Source organism: Bombus huntii, chromosome 9 (assembly GCF_024542735.1).
Source record: "Bombus huntii isolate Logan2020A chromosome 9, iyBomHunt1.1, whole genome shotgun sequence".
NCBI classification, from domain to species: Eukaryota; Metazoa; Arthropoda; class Insecta; order Hymenoptera; family Apidae; genus Bombus; species Bombus huntii.
In genome coordinates this window covers 8,526,763-8,545,144 of record NC_066246.1, presented here as the reverse complement: position 1 = coordinate 8,545,144, position 18,382 = coordinate 8,526,763, and the positions used below count along the sequence as shown (strand labels likewise).

The 18,382-nt window shown below is 30.1% G+C and overlaps 2 protein-coding genes across 6 annotated transcripts in view; one reads left to right on the top strand and one right to left on the bottom strand.

The window, feature by feature from the left end:
- The window catches only part of LOC126869224 (uncharacterized), a 30,316-nt gene extending 26,433 nt beyond the window's left edge, over positions 1-3,883 (bottom strand). Inside the window, exons 1-10 of one of the 5 annotated variants that reach the window (XM_050625480.1) lie at positions 3,730-3,874; positions 3,526-3,659; positions 3,294-3,451; positions 3,040-3,205; positions 2,703-2,958; positions 2,481-2,618; positions 1,578-2,392; positions 1,074-1,457; positions 887-988; positions 739-782 (exon numbers count right to left, since the gene is read on the bottom strand). In XM_050625480.1, coding sequence (XP_050481437.1) covers positions 739-782; positions 887-988; positions 1,074-1,457; positions 1,578-2,392; positions 2,481-2,618; positions 2,703-2,958; positions 3,040-3,205; positions 3,294-3,451; positions 3,526-3,659; positions 3,730-3,754 — 2,222 coding nt within the window. In that variant the 5' untranslated portion in view covers positions 3,755-3,874. Of the gene's footprint in view, positions 1-545; positions 783-886; positions 989-1,073; positions 2,393-2,480; positions 2,619-2,702; positions 2,959-3,039; positions 3,206-3,293; positions 3,452-3,525; positions 3,673-3,729 lie in introns of those variants that run through there. The other 4 variants (XR_007690849.1, XM_050625477.1, XM_050625478.1 and 1 more) reach the window with 4 other exon arrangements.
- LOC126869238 (Kv channel-interacting protein 1) overlaps positions 1-18,382 on the top strand; it is a 178,251-nt gene that overhangs the window by 6,245 nt on the left and 153,624 nt on the right. The window lies entirely within an intron of this gene.

The following is an 18,382-nucleotide window of genomic DNA, read 5'->3' as shown; positions in this document are numbered from 1 at the left end:
TAGAGACAAGTAAAGTTTACTCCTTTCGAGTTCACTAATTAATTTTGATTGCGAAAGAGCGTTACATGTTGTTACATCGGATAATTCTGTGCTTTAAATGCTGTGAGATTTAGTGAGAAAGATGTCGATTGATAAATGTAATTTTTTTCTGCGATCAAACTTCAAGTTCTATGGCTGCAATTCAAGCTATGTAAATACATACATTCATACATACATACACACATCTCCTATCATTTATATAACTCTGTACTTGTAACATCGGCACATAACTGTAGTAGTGAGAGTGCAATGCATATATGTAACGTGTATTGTAATTTTACGCTATTGGCATTCTCTTGTAGATCCTAGATGATGTATGTTAGATTTAAATGAATAATGCTGTACATACTATCATTATAGAACCGTTTTCTTATTAAAATATAAAAACATAATGTATTTGATTTTCAACATATATATACTATATATATATATATATATATATATATAGTATTTACACAGTCGTATCTTAAATACGGTAATTCTTAATGTTTAAGGTACTCATGAAATTATTTTAAATAATAATATATTATAAAAGAAAATAATATAAATTAAATTAATATAGAAATTACATTTTCTTTACAATTCGAATTAGAAAAATAATATTCTCTACAACATAAAAATATTATTTCGAAGTTTAATACAATTTTTATATTTTAACATAAATTCTCATTTGTTGTATTATATTTGTTCCATACATACATATTATCGATTTTTATCCTTTTCTGAGGAACTATAGCAGGAATCTAAATTAATAAAACTTATTAATATTTCTTATTATTTTTAATATTCTTACATTACTTTCAATATTTCTAAATAGAAAACAGCCTAAAAGTATTTTATAATTTACCTTTTTGAACACTTTGAAATTAAGATGAGCTCGAAGTGATGAATTACTTTTTAGTGCGGAACTTATAACATTTTGTGCTTTATGTTTCCTTTTTTCTGTTTCCTGAAATTTTGAAGTAAAAATGATATACAGTAGAATCCCCTACTTTAGAATTTTTTAATGAAAGTTATATATTTATTAAACTTACCACAGAACATATAAGAGAATCTTCAGGTGTATTTAGTGGTTCTGTTGTATGTGGTGTAATTGAATTTTCTGAACATGTCGTTTCTTTATTATGCTTTTTCTCTACTTCTAGTGTTACAGGGCGCACATTTTTTAATTCTATTTTTTTATCGACTTCACACATTTCTTTTAAATTTGCGGCAGCTATACGATTATCAGTTAATCGAGCTGTTTGTTGCATTTGCCTATTTTCATCTCTTGAATTACTTGTTTTAAATATATTATTCAATGTATTATGTATGAAATCTTTATTAGAATTCGTGTTATTATTTTTATTTTGCTGTACTGGTTTTAGTTCAATTTCATCATCACTTAAGATTATTACTTCCTTTGATTGTCTCTTATCCTGTATATTACCGTGTTTGTGTAAATTCTGGTTATCATGGTTAGAATATCGAATGATTTGTGAGAACATATTAGGAAAAGTCGAATTGTTTTCATTAGATCGTATATCTTGCATACTTGCCTCTGTTGCTGAAGCATCATTAGGAGTTTCGTCTATGTATTGTAATTTATTACATTTTTGCTTTCTTGTAGGTTGTGTATCAGCAAAATTTGAATTTGATTGTAATTCTTGGCTACTAATGCTGCTCAGTGTTTCAGGAATAACACATTGTCTTACTTTCACGAATGTTGTTTTCGAAAGGTTGGAAATTTCTTTTGGTTGTGTAACTTGCACATTTTTCACTGTTGCTGAAGTATCAGTAGGAGTTTCTTTTATGCACTGTATTTCATTATATCTTTGTGTTCCTGTTGGTTGTGTGAAAATATAATGTACATCTGATTGTGATTCTTGACTACTGATGCTACTCAATGTTTCAGGAATAACACGTTGTCTTATTTTCACCGATGTCGTTGCCGAAACGTTGGAAATTACTCTTGATCGTGTAACTTGTACATTCTCTGTTGCTGAAGTATCATTAGGAGTTTTTCTTATGCATTGTATTTTATTATATTTTTGCTCTTCTGTAGGTTGTATGACAACACCACTTACATTTGGTAATGGTTCTTGACTGATATCCAATGTTTCAGGAATAATACGGTGTTTTACGGGTGTCGATATCGAAAACGAAGAAGTTGGTAATGCTGACACTTTGGCTGTTTCATCTTGTGTATCAAGATTTAAAATCTCACATGAATCATTCTTTCGTTCCGATCTTTTTAAAAGCTTTGCGAATTTATACATAGGATTGCAATATTTTTCTGTCGAACAATGCAATATTGCAAGACAAATTTCAACTTCAGCTATCATTCTATAATTATTTGCTTTCAATGCTTGTTCTGAAGAAGAAAGCACAAGATAATTAAGTACATATGACCAATAAAAGATAACGCTCAAATTATTTTATAATGTGTAATAATCACTTACGTATTGAATGATATGTACAGAAAATATTTTCCGTGATCTGTGTTGAATCATTGTCTGAATATTGTAATACAATCACGTTTGGGCTACAAAATTCTGTAGTTGTTAGGCTTGCTCTTTCAAATAATTGTGGTATTCCACCTAAAATATATTTTTTATTAAGAACAGTATTTAATATTTTATTCAGATAAGTCATGGATACAATTTTCAATTTTTGGTATTTACCTGCTATTCTAATGATTTTTTTATATTTCCTATATTGAGTTGTACTAAAATGTATAAATGTTAAATTTTCAAATAACGTTGTTCTTTTCTTGTTTGGAGAAATCAATACCTTTTTTTTAGCGATTAATGGTTCACTAATTGGTGGAACAAAATTATTTGAATCTGGGAGTTGTTGACCATTATCTATTGCAGATTTAACTTCGTCCCAATATTTCATTGTCACTATTGGTAGAGCAGAAGCCATAGCAGAGGCAAGCTGTTATATATCCAAATTAGTAATACTCATTCGATTAGGAAATAAATTACCCAAATTAAAAAATTTTCTCAAGGAAAATACCTTTAGTGTTAAGATAGCATTTCCTACTGTTAAATAAGTGGATGCCCTTCTCCAATCGCTGTCAGTAATTATTACACCATCAATTTCTTCCATCAATTGTTTTAATCTTTCTATTTCGTTATCACATAAAGTAGATACTGTTGTTATTATAGGCACATTTATCACCCTAATATGTAAATTTCCTCCATGTAGAAGACTTATATTTATATGTAACATTTTTAGATAAAAAAAAAAGTAAAAAAACCAAAACTTACTTAAATACATGGTTCTGTAAACCAAATCTTATTGTATCTTGATGTTTTAAAATACATTCAGTTTCAGTTAGTTGTATTATGTCACGTTCATGAAGGATAAAAGTACCATATTTTGACTTTAAGTCTTTTAGTTTACATATAGATGTTGGTTCAGTACTCTGAAACAATGTAAGAATTTTTATTTTGTAAACAGCATTTTCTTATTATATTATATTTTCCTGTTTAAAAATACCCTTATCTCCTCTAATTTTGTAACGCTAATTGAGGCATGTTCCTTGCTGATTGATTTATCATTTGGCAAAACAATGTCAGCTTTCTTCCTGCCGATTAACGTCTCTTGATTTGGTTTTAAATATATGCGGACACCTAAACACAAAAGCTAGAATAACATTGTCATTTATGATTGATCTATTACTTAATCGATAACAGAACGTACCTTGTTCATTAACCAAGTACCACATTATAATCAACAATTATAAAGTTACACTTAATTGACTTAGTTCACACATCTACAATAAGTTGACTCGCTCATAGCCTGGCATACGGTATATTGGTTAGGTATGCATGTTTATACCATGGATATATATATATAAAGATAGAGTGCGTGCATGAACGAACTGGAAAAACGAAGAGGGAATAGAAAAAGAATATGATATTCGTGCAGTAAATATGATAATGTAACACTAATCAATGAGTGGCATCAGTTTTTATGCCTGATTAGATAAAATTAATGATTAATTAAATTTTCTTTGTATCAATTCAGTGTACCAGTTCATCAGCTCTATTTAGTACAAAACAAGGAGACCTCTATTAAAAATTTCTTTTTCTTCAAAATTCAAAAGGTTTTCATTGCAAACAAAGTATAGATGTAAAATAAAATAGACATAACAATATCAATACGCTCTTAAGTATGAATCCCAGAGCCCCATTGGTATTTCTATTTGTGACCTTACTAATCCACTATAGAATAAGATTATAACAATTTTATAAAACAATGACAGGGATTTAAATGTTCAAATTAATTGTAATTATGAAGTTATGAATATGGTATAGACTTGGGCACATTTGATTTAAAATAAAATAAAAAGTAACAATACGAAATAATGAATTATTTTAACAAATTTATTATTTTTATTTTAGAAATAGCATAGCAAAAGTAACTTAACTTATATATACGTACATTCATACATTCATAAATGCATATGCATTTCTTTAGACTGAGCCGGTAATATCGCATGTGATATGAAAATGGTAAGAGTAGTTTCACAATATCGTGAATAGAGTCCGTTAGTAGCATACAAATTGTTGTGATCGAGACACACGCGCGCACACGCTCACGTATGAATAAAAATAATTTTTTATCTTCTGTAATATTAATCTTTGTAATAACGGCTGGTAATTCGCTTAAAACACAAATTAAATATATCGTACCTTTTGATATTTTATAGATTTTTATTTTATGAGTACATATGTATGTGTTTTTTAAATAATTGTATATACTTATGAAAAATACATTATAAAATCGCAGAGCAGTTTGCTGAATACGTAGTGTTAAATTTGAATGTAAATCAATTATTATCGTTAAGAAAGACAAACACATATTATAACGAGCGCATCTTCCTATAATTCGACAAATATATCTTGAGTCATTATGACCTCAATATGCTGCATTTGGACTAAGTAAGAGTAATCGATAAATTTATATGACATCATGAAAATGGAGTACCTTTTTAAGAAGGATAAATGGTTTAATTTGCAATTCTTAAAGGTAAACTGTAAGGATGAAGTTCTGTTACATATAAATAATTTTAATTAAAAAAAAGCTTCTATTGATAATAAATAACGAATGTGTTAAGGAATACGAGTACACTCGTGTATGAATGTATATTCTAGGAGAAGACAGGAATACAAATTTTAATAATTATAGTTGAGTTGCAGACATAGAATGCAAGATGGAAGTTCAGGGGATATCCTCTATTTAAAGAATTTCTCTATAATAATTCATTAGACATTCTCTTTTTTCAAAGAAATACATTTCATCAACGGTGAAAGGTAATAAGATCAACGGATTATTTCTTTTTATTTCTATATTAATCTTTTCTCCATGATCTCCTAATTGGTTAATATATATTTTAAGTATTAGTTTCTACATATACATAATAGATTTAAATTTATGGAAGAGATAGCATTTAATGTCAGTTTTAGTTTTCTGGGAAGGAAGAGGGTGACAGCAGTCAGATAGGTGGAAGAGAGGCTGTTTGAGCACAGCAATTTCCTTCTTAGCTCAGTTTACATAAAGGTTTATTCTGTGATGCTTTATTTTAAAAACTTCGACAGTGTAAGCAAAGATATTTTAATACAGAGATATGTTTATATAAAAACGTGTTTATGGACATTAGTTAATAAATCATGATTTATATTAAATTTCAACACATTTTACGCATCATCTTGTGTAATTCTATTTATCAGAATTATTTTTATTTCTTGCTCTTATTTCTAATTATTTTTTTCAGTTTATTTTTAAGCGAAACTACGATCTTTGGAAAAATAAGCTTATAAATGTCATAAAAAAGAATAACGATACAAAAATATATAAAAATTTTATTGAGGATATGTAGAGTAGTCCTACATTTAATAGAATATCGGACACAAATATTAATATACCTTCATGTTACGTAATGATCCTCGACGAATTGCTTCGCGAAGTCCATCTTCTTGGCTTATTTCCTACTACGAAGAAAGGAGGTTAACAAGCATGGAAGTAACGCTTCATGTATGTAAATGGATCTTCAGTAGGCTTAAACTGAAGAGCTCGGGGCTGATTTCGTTGTATGTACGAATATTGATCGACTCATTAAAAGTGTTTTCAACTGAGACAGCGCTATTCGAAATGCCGTACAGATCTATATATGTGTTTGCGAAAATACTATGTGTTTAACTAACTGAAAGAGAGTTAACGAACATTAGGGGTGCAGATCATGCACAAATTTCCCGAATGTTCAAATCGAGATACTAAATCCAATTATCGTTAAATATTCAAACAGTACAACAGCTGCATATGAGTTCGTAATTTGGTATCGTAGCATCCCTTCAAGTTGCTTATTCATTTAACCACCGAAGTATCCGATTCCGAGAAATCATGTTTTAAGATAATGTGAAATATTAGATAAGTTATTGCATAATATGAAATGGTCGATTTCATGAATATGTGAACTCATTCAGAAATTAGTTACTGATAGTGCTATTAAGTAATATTTATTAGATATCAATTTATGTTTGAAACTAGCCGAACACATTATGATCCGTATTTTGCCCATTGTTTTACTACAAGAACAAGATATTTACATATATACAATGATTGTTAAGGTTAATTGTGTTTTATGAGTATTTATAGCCGAACCATTTGTATTTAACCATTAATCAATCCCTAACTTTCCAGAAGTAATATATGCCAATATACAGGGTGGTTGGTAACTGATGGTACAAGCGGAAAGGGGGTGATTCTACGCGAAAAAAGAAGTCGAAAATATAGAATAAATATTTTTCGTTTGAGGCTTTGTTTTCGAGAAAATCGACTTTGAATTTTCGCTCGGTACGCGTGCGGTACGATATAACGGATCTCATTGTAGATCGTTGTCTCGATGGAAAAATTTAAAAAAGAAAAAAATAAAAAGAAAATTTTATTCTATATTTCCGATTTCTTTTTTCGCGTAGAATCACCCCCTTTCCGTTTGTACCACCAGTTACCAACCACCCTGTATGGATATTTAAATGTATTTCCAAAATTAATGTCGATATACTAATTTTTTACCAATTTGTTAAGTCATTTAAAAACTTAGATCTTCGGTATATACGTAGATCGATAAGTTCGGTTGTCTTTTAGAGTTATCAGCAAAGGTGCATTGTCCTTGTAAGTCGGGCGTTGAAAGTCATTAATTAATTCACATTTGGTAAGCATGTGCATTTATAGAACCCTAATTCCCTTAGCTATTGACATATCATGAACCTGAAATTGTGTCATAGCAATTAACGAGACCGTTGGCTGGGTAGGCATCCAGAGTCTGATCCCTCATGACCCTTCTTGTGTTATACATCGCTCCCATGTATTTTATGGTGAACAATAGATACAAAATATCATTCGTTTGTTCTGTTATCGCTTTCTTATTTTGTATTAGTATTTAAAATTCATTTTCTGTCAGAAGTGTTTTTATTTTAAGTAATAACGACTATCTCAAATACATTATCCACTGATTTCGTTAACTTTTTTAGTCATTTTCTCAAAACGGATAAAGATAAAATTGTAACAGTTTCGTCGAAAGTATTATTTAAATAATTGCTTCGACACAACATATGCATCAATAACAAGGAATATTAGAGAAACATCAAACTCTATATAGTTAGAATAAACGAATAGGAACAAAAGGTCATACTTGATTCTTTGGTATAAAAAGATCGACATGATTTTCCAATACAAAAGTTCGATGCGTCATATTTACGTTTATCAATTTAGAAAAATCGCAAAACGTTAATATAATCTACAGCTTAATAAGTGATTCATTTTTACAAAGTTTACTTCGATTTTTTTTTTTTTGTATTTCCGTCGATTCCAATAAATTCAAGAAAACGAAAATACTTTTTGATGTAAAAGGAATCCCTCAAGGGATTGGCATTGACCTCTATCGTATTTCAAAGTGTTCACTCGAGACGTTTCTTAATCTCGCTGTTCTATGCGACTGAAGCTTGATCTACTTTTATTCGCAACGATGAAAAGTTCTACCGTACTCGACAACGATCTCCCTGTTATGCAGGCTGCTTTACACAGCCATAGCTTTAGTCGACACTTTATCACTTTCATCGCCCAAGAAAACTTTTGCAATTAACGCAGTGTCAGCTAGAGAATGTTAATTTGACCGAGTTACCGACGCCCTCTATACGGTGAATACCATCACTTTATTATTCATTTTCCTGATTTGATTGCTATAATATTTTCAACAAACGATCCTCTATCTTTTCACTTTATCTACAAAAAATCACAATTTATATGTGAACGAAAATTATTAATAGCATGATGCGAATAGGTTTAATTTCTCGCGTGTATATGTCGTGTGAGATATTTGAAATTTGATCGTGGAATTTACAATAAATTATTATTGTTACATATCAATGAGACTTAAATAATAATTGTAGAAAGTAATGAACTTATTAGTGCAAGTTTCTAATGTAATTCCCTAAAGTTATTGTATGTGGATATTTGTGATGTTTAGTATCAGAAAAATTAAATAGATTAATAAATAGACACATGTGAAGCTTTTTTTATATGCATTATGAACTACAAGTTTTGTCAACTTCATATTCAGATAACAAAATTTGAAAATCGTATAATTCGTATATATGACTTACACAATTTTATTTACAATTAGAATCGGAATTTTTTAAGAAAACTATTTAAAAGTCACAATTGTAATAAGAATGTTTATTTTTATGTGTATATTAAATTAGAATTTTGTAACTTTAATACTATCTTTTTTTTTAATACTATCTTTTTAATACTTTTTTTAATTCTATCTTAATATTAAGTATTTTATGACTGCTTCTTTCTAATAAATCACTCTTTTTTATCCATGAACATAACTCAAAATGCTTACAGTGAATGCAAATTTATAGGTTTTCGAGAACGACTAAGACGAGGTGGCATTTACTGGCAAAAATCTGAACTATATTTAATACTTTCGGGATCGAATTTTTTTTAGCCTATAAGAAAAATTGCTTTTTTTATTAATTACGAATAATAGAAATACATTTCTTGAAATGATTCTGTGAACATCATAATATCATAAAACATGCATATTCATTCCTTAAATTCAAATATTTATTCATCGACACACGATTACTAGTAATCTGGTTGGAATTTGTTCGCCAAATTTTCGAACTTTGCTCTCTCATAAATCTTCGTTAAGTAGCGATGAATGAATCCGAACTTTCTACAATCTCTTCCGCTAAATAATGGTGTACGTCACCCAAAGTCTTAAGTGCTTCATTATCAAAGTCGACTGACCGGCCCGATTTTGGTTCACCTGAGAGATTAAGGTTACCCTCAGGGAATTTCAGAAACAGGTGTTGGCATTTTAACAAGTTTGAAGCATTGTTTCGCAAGTGTTCTGGATAACAATCATGGTAGCAGTGCCTTGCTTAAATATAGCAAACGAACTAACAGGTAACTTGTATGAAATCTTACAATTATTTCTGTATTCTATGCGAGTAAAATGTAGCTAAAGAAAATAATTTAAAAGATGCGGCATGACCGTTATAATTAATCTGATCATAAAAAAAATGTATTTGCTTTTATGGATAAGAAAAAATAATGATTTTGTTGTACAATACCTTATACTAATCTTGTTTGATGTTCTTTAATACGTAAAATGTCGCAATAAGTATTTAAAAGATCGATTAATATCATTAGTAAAATTGTAGAAATCACGAAATATAAATAATCAGTTTTAAAAGAGTTAGAATTCTCTATTACAATATCTTTGCGCGTTCTGATACGTGACGCAATAGGAAACACGATCTTTTTGATAAAAATGAAATCCGAATGAGTGATAAAAGCGTCACATCACCGGAAGCTCATGGATGAAGGGACTAAAATGTACTGTATGTGAGTAGTTTCCGTTCAGTCATCGTTCCGTTATGCAACAGAAAGCACGAAAAAAACGAAAATTTCAAAAATTGGTTACATTTGTGAAATTTTTACGTGTACTCCACCAATGGTCACTCGAATATTACCGAAAATTGTAGTTTGAAAGCCAGTGAAGATCGAAGCCACATTGATACACGATCGGAATTTATCCGTAACGATGGGAATATCGAAAAACGTGAAAGGAAATTTAACTGCTGGCTATTGGAGCTGGCTGGTTGCTGTTGAAAGCTTTGAATGTTTTCTTTTAGAAAGTATAATGCATGATACTAAAAGAAGCAACGAGAATTTGTATCTTTAAAATACTAGCGAAAAGTGTTGATAGTACATAAAAATGTTGCACTTATATACATATGTTTCTTTTATTTTTGTTTTATTACCTATACGTGTACAATGAATTTCAATAAATTATGCAGTTACCATTTTTATAATAGTTTAAGTATTTTTAGAATTTTTGTTTTCCAAAGATATATACATTATAAGATATATTGTTAGATATGTTGCAGTATTTCTAATATCATGTGAATTCATAAATGTTTTAACTATATTTTTAAATTGTTAGTTGAAACAGTATATTATAGCATAAAGATTATGGTATTAAAATATATCTAAAAAATTTTTATAGTTGATCTTATAACATCATCTTCATTCCTAGGGATTAGGTAAATTGCTTGTACTAAAATCTTTTTAAGAAATTGCATTAGAATCTTTTCCATTCAAGTGTTAATGTCTCAGTGCCTATTCTTCTCATGCATATATAGATACATGTATAGAATATTTATTGCTTCTTTCCATTGAGCTACAACGTTTTATTGATTTTTCTTTCTTCTTCAAGACTCACGTACATACTTGCATTTCTAGCCGCTGCTCGTATTTCTACGTTCATTAACTGTTTTATGTAATATTAGTTAGATTGCTCTTAAAGGAGAATATCATGGCAAAAGTAAAAGCTGGTGCAACTAAGAATAGGATTTAATACAAAAGGAAAGGATACTAATAAACGATACGTACGTCGTATTCTGGGCACATTGTTCGAAAGTTTTTGTAGTGACAACAATCTTCATCCAATTAATTAATTCAGCGTATTTGGATCTCTCTTTTACTTAAAAAAAGGATAAATAAATAAGGAAAGATAAATATCTTGGATTGCTAAATATTGCGGGAATACGATGAGTAATGAAATGGAAATTCAAACACTGATGTACTTTTGATTAAACGTTTCTTCCAATAGCAGTAACTACCAACAGCAGCAATTATTCCTTTCCGCGAAATGTTTCCCTTCTTCCAATTGTTACAAGATGAAACGAGTCATCTGCAACTCTCGCTTTATAATTCCAGCTTCATTAATTGTTCCAGTCCCTCTTTTCTCTGTGTCACAGAGATACAACAAACGTCTATTTCTGATAAAAGTCAAGGTACATGAGAGAGAAGCAGATAAGTATTTACTACATAAAAATTATTCCCTTGGCGTTATTGTACATGTACCTGCGAGTAATATTTTTGATCTACGAGTTCACGAATCTCATTGCTGAACAATAGATAAAATCATATCTTTATGAAGGATGAATGAAAAATGAAACCTAAATGGATTTATTTCATCCTGTAAACTTTATAATGTGTATATACTTCACTGTAAATGTTCTGTATATTTTTGCATATTATGCGCACTCTTTACGTTTTTGTACATTGAAATTTTCCATAAATGCATAAAAGTCCTGTGCATACTTATCATTATCATTAGACATGATGTGGATTATTTAAATGTGTGAAAACGTACAGGATGCATAATAATATTTTAAAATATACAAAGTACCCGAGAGGAAGTATGCATTATAATATTTGGGTGACACAATCCGTTTCCTTAACTGTATCTATAAAAATTTGATTCAAAAACTATTTTCAATTACTTTTAAGTATACTCAATGTACTACGTATACACACATTATTTCTTATATAAGTTTCATGTAGAAATTTGGAGCAAATGTAACGTACTTTTATCCCGATTTTGCAGAAGTTACAATTGTTTGTCGTCACGCTACCGGGGAGTATGAAAGATTTCTATGGAAATCACAGATACGTTGAATTACGAAAGTAATGATATAGAACGCGCGCTGGTTCCATGTTCTACATCTGTCGCATGCGTTAGAATCGTTATTCGATATATGTATTCGTTGTATGCCGTCGGGGATTCAGCTTTATGACCAGATGCTTGTCTTATGCTATGAACGAATTGTTTCCGACGAGTTGTTATTGGAATTGCTTCATGTTATTTGCGAGAAAAATACGAAGATTGGAACCTTTATCCTTGGAATGATATTTAGATTGTGAATGAGATTTGCACACAAGAATGGAAATTGTTGGTCTGTATTCAGTATTTCATGCGAAACATATTTTAGAGAACAGATTTTTTAGCAACTTTTGCAAAGTTATTTTAAGATCTTTTCATTACTAACAATAAAATCTTATGATTAAAAATCAGTTAAATAGTTCTCGAAATATCTTTCTGTTCTTATATTTCACGATGAAAAAGTTAATGATTTAACATTAGAAAAGAGTTGTTTGAAATGTGAACGAATATGTTTCATTAATATGTTTGTTAAATACATTGTATGTATGTAAATGTAGGATCGGAATCTTCTTATTTAGAAAGGAGTCTGTGAGAAATTATCGAGGACGCTTCCACGAAGTTGCTTAGGGGTTGGTTGGCTCAACTGACAGGAACGAGATATCACACGTTCGATTCCCACTATGTGGACCGACACTTTCTCTCAGTTCTTATGTGAATGCAGCAATACATTTTTGAAAAATGTAAATGAGAAAATAAAGACAGGAGAGTAAAATTTATTCAAGGATAACAATGAAAAATGTTAGCAATGTTTGCTTTATGTTTAAAGGAAACTCGATGATAGAATAATCTTACGTAAAGTAGTTCATAGATCATTTCATTTCTCTGTGCAAGGTGCTATAGATGATTTAATAAAATAGACGAAATTAATTCTTTACAGCATCATTCGAAGTTATGTATTTCCAGTCAGAAGTGCTTTTTATAATTCCAATTTTATTTCTTTTATTAAAATTATGGTAAAATGATTAATTTTCAAAACAAATAAGAACAAAAATTTGCCAGTATGTTACTTATTTATACTTTATTTCCGATACAAATAAATTTTCTACCTGTATAACATCGAACGACAATGTATCATTGTTTGATACCATGTGCTTGAACTATCAGTGATGATGTATGCTTTTAATTATATTCCATCCTGCCCATATTGTGATTTTTTAATATTCACGACTATATTTATAAATATTATTTATTGATTACGTATATAGACGAGCTCAGTCATTTATTACACAATTTTTAAAATAAAAGATACAATGATAATTCTATTAACTTTATTATTTATTAACTTTACAAATTTAAATCATTCATATAAATGAACAAAGTTGAACGTTTAATAAATAGAATCATATAGTTCTATTTATACTGTAATCATAAATGTAATCATTTATAATTATGATTACATTTTGTTAAAAATTACGAATACTTAATATCGCTTAAAAAAGCTTAAACGTCTTTCGTTAAAACGACATATTTTTTTTATATGAATAGTGTTTATGAATGTGAATATGAATTTAACTCAAGTGTGAAAATAGCTTTTACCTACTGATTTTACGGTTGAAATTTCATTCGTGTATTCCTGTACGTTCGAGAAAGGCAAACGTTAGAATAATGGTATTTTATTATTATCCGAATCGGAAGACAGTATATTTCGTTTCCTGTATTTGGTGATGACGTACTCTGAGCAAAGTAAGGGTGATCTTTCTCGAAGAATGAAGCTTCATAGCTTTCTTGTGAAAAATGTACGAAGCAAACTTCCATCAGAACATTGCTGCTAAATAATGTAGCTGAAAACGAGGAAGTTTGATTTTCCAGTTTACACACTTTCGTTCTAAATACATAATTCTTTTTCACTGTCACTTCTTTTTTGTCCTATTCTCATCCTTAGAAGGATGTATCCCAGAGGTAAAAGCACTGATTATATCTACACTTTACACGCGCGCTAGTTTTTAGACAGTGTAGAGAAACGTTTTATTTCAGTTTTTCACTGAGAAAGTATTTGAGAGGTTCTAAACCCTTTTATAGGTTATCTGATAGAATCTTTGTAGAACATACTTCTTTTGCGGTTTTATATTCGGTTTTATATTCGGCTTTATATACACTTCGAACAAATTGCAGCAGAATCTCGATTATTAGAAAGTTGATTAATGACACGATTGATTATAGTAACGTGAGTACATAGTAACAAAATTTACAAAATGAAAAATTTGAAAGTGTTTTTTAAAAATAGAATTTGAATGGAAAATTAAAAAATGAGAAAAGAAACTAACTTATTTAACAATTTTTGATCTTCTTAGTTCCCAAATGCCTAATTTTTTCAAATGTAATAAAACATTTCGAACTGACACGTTTATGTGTTACATAATCGTAGAAACAACGAATGAGGCTAATCTACCTAACGTTTACAAAATGCTTTTTATTTAGAGAAATGGGTCCTTGTCAAATAACTACAATATATGTGAAACATGCAAACAAATTATTTTGGACAACTATCTACCTCGCTCATTTTAAAGCATTTCAACGTAATAATTTTCTAAATATAAAAGTAAAAAATAGATACAAATAACACTGAAATATTTAGGCCATGGCAGGTAAGCTTAAAATAAAAAAGTTTATTTTGTGCAGATGATCCATTTATTCGCGTACGCCTACGCTCTATACCATGGTAGTACATTAGAGCACACTATGCAATAAGCGTTATATGTCCGATACATTAGGAAATATAGATATGCTGCCAAGTAGCAACACTATGCATTTGAGAATAATTGACATGCATAAATTCACTGTATTATGGGTTATCTATTCACGTAGACAAAAATCCTCAAATAAAAAACGTTCAAACAAATGAATCCTACTCGTATGCAAACATTTATCTTATTCACTAAATATCATAATGCGTACTACATTTTGGATATTTCGTATATTTTTGCATATTCAGTGCATTCTGTAGAGTTTTGCATCACTGAACTTTCTGTAAATTATTTTGACTTTTTAATTATATATAATTAAATTATTTAATTATATAAATTATTTTGATTTCTTAATACTTGTAGAATAAATTCTCCTATCTGTTACTATAATTCCTCTATTTCTAAGTGGCATTATTTTAAATCCACTTAGAGTTATATATACTAATGTTATGTTCGTAAGCCAAATCTTCGAATTGCAATAAAATATTCAACTGGAGTCCCATAAAATATTTCATCTCATTGCTATTTGTCTTCCTTGCCTACCCACCCCTCCCCCTATGTCCGGTAATTCGGATGTCGATAACGACGTCGTAGGTAGTCGTTTAATCGGGCCACGGCAAATCGAGGGAAATGCCACGTTACTCGCAATAATCTGCAGCACAAATTGAAGATTGTTTTTCTTTGTCTCTTTTTCATTTCGGCTATGCTCTTCCGACGCTTCTTTCACTGTCTGGAGCGATCATTACACGTCTACCATGGGCGATATTTTTTCCATTCGAACAAAGTAAACATTATTTTCGAATGACCACAAAGCAACGTACAAGCGACGTTTTCTTTTTGGTCTTTCTATTGGAAACTTTTAATACGCCGAACGTATATTGCGGAATGTGGTACGAAGTGGAAAATCTTCGCCAATACTCTATTTCCATCGATGTTTACTGTTTATTCGAGGAAGCTGTTAACTTTTCGAGGAATCGCTGAATAGTAGAACTGATGGAAAGCAAATAACGTATTCGATTGATTGATGCCGAGGAAATGGAATTTATTTATGTGTACGTAGCACGATCAGCGTAGTTCGTACAAATGATAAGCATGTCGATTAGGAATTAAAATTCTTTTCTTTTAATGCTGTAAAGTATCGTTCATTTATCTGCAAATCGAATATATTCAGGAAAATATTTAAATCAATTTAATGTATATGTATTAGGTTGTATTGATTCACGGCATTTCTCATAATACAGACCATAATGGAAGAGGGATTTGTATGATGAAGAAGTTCGAAGACAGCTCCGTACAAGTTCGAAACAATATTTAGTAAACATGACAAACCAAGGCTTGATATCAAGAGGTTCGACTGGTTTGGAGTGTTGTTGTCGATTTGTCTCAATGAATGAAAACTGGTAGATTATAATGGATAAGATTAATTTAATAATCGATACATTAATTTAATAAATTTCATAAATATTTCGTTCGCTATTTTTCCGCTTTATTAACTTTAGTACTTTCAACTTAACGCGTTAGTTATGCGTTGATTTTACTTGATGCGTTTTCATTAATCTATTGAATAATGTTTATCTTTTCTAATATCAGGAGGGAAGCGTCTAGTTGATGAAAGTATTTTTTATGAAAAAATATAATGTATTTATAGACTTTATAAAAATATTTTATTTACATGCAATAGAAATAATTTTCTGAAATATATATCACGATACATCGATCGAATCAGATACGTTCAAAAGCAATAGCAAAATGTCCACGAGCCTCAAAATTAATGGACACCTCGCACATATATTATCGCACTACACTCGTTTGTTCGAAATCAACCGCTGTTTTCCATGCTCCGTTGAGCAGACACCAGCAGCGAATTAATTTGCAGAGTTCTGCTTTACAAAGAACTACCTTCAAGTATCGAAATACATGGAAATTAGGGAAATGGAATTTACGAGGTGTGAAGAGCGTGCTTTACGCACTGTTTTTCCCTCTTAATTTATACGTGATATTACGCGTCATATGCAAAATATGTAATAGGCAGTTATTTAAAAAAAAATGTTTCAGTAGGACAGTTTATTTGAATATGTAGGTCAATTAATATTTCAAGTAAATGTATAAGTAATTGGTAGAGAATGAATTGGGGGAGCAACGAACGAGGTGGGAGTTATACCGGCGGGAATTCGTGAACGTCCCAGATTGTGGGAGTGTGAGAAGATTATAGTGAGACGCAAATGTGTGATAAGCAATTGTAGCAATTATGAAAGGAGAGTGATATCGGTTAATTTATATAAGCGTCGTTTCCTCTTGTTATAATTAACAAGATATATGAACGAGTTTATACAGATTGATACATATTATAGAGCCTGATAAACTGTATTCTTCGAAATACAAAATATACATCTCTGTTCGTAAGCATTAGATCACTTTGTCAATTCCATATGAAATGTAATAATTAGTCAAAATCATTAAGAAAAAGATTCATTCTTACCAGACTTACGCATAAAAAGTTTGTAAAAATTATTTTTAATAATAGATCCTTAACTCTAGAGAAATAACATATTCAAAATAAATTTCTCTGAATTTGGTAACAGCTATCCAGAAATAATAAATAATTATCTCAAACTTATCGCATCTCAAATGATTAAAACGTGATTCGTTTGTCCTTTTTAGTTTAAAAAAGATAGCATATCGATATCTGAAGTATTCTTTTTTTTTTTAGCAAAATACAGTTTTTATGTTCGTAAAAATCTTATTCATATGTATAATTTTCGTTTTATGACTTGAGTTACATATAACATATTCCATTTGACATTGTCTTGGCTTGATAGCTTATAACAGGTATTAACGGAAGAGTTTGGTGGAACATTGTTCACGTAACTGTAGGAGATACAATTTTATCTGTGTAATGGACAGCGGAAAGCTGCATATCGTACCGGATGGAACGAGTTCCTGGTTGTGCATCTATCGAATTGGTTAACCAGATCCAAACCCATAGGCGAACGTGACGAGATTGTTGACTGTCCTCGATTGTTTGCAAAATGTTCACCTAGCCTGTAGTCCTAATTTGTCTTTGTTGGGAATTGCGGTTTAACGCTCACTACATGTAGAATAACTACATTTATCACTTTGATATAAGTTTACTTATTTAAGAAATATTGGTATTTGTTACTTTAACGAAATTTTAGGCTATATTAATAATTTTCTATCCATTTGCGCGAAGTTTTTTTGTATCAGAACTAAATTTTATAGAACTGTTACAGTTATTAACAAAGAATGATTTTACAAATAACTTATTAGCATAAATTTATATATTCTAATATTTTTGTTTTTCACGAAAGCAATTTCCGGCACAAGAGTTTGTCGATGTACGTGTGTATATGTGTATACACGATCTTTAATTCAATATCAACATCGATTGTTGCATGTGTGTGTATGTGTATGCCTTTGCTCACTAGAGAGTTGACTTTCAAAGTGTTACATAGCAGAATAAAACTTTCTCGTGTACATATTTTCATTCACGATGCTGAATAAACGAGAGGCTCGGCATTTTTAACTTCATAAACAATTTAACACATATAGTGACCCATCCGTA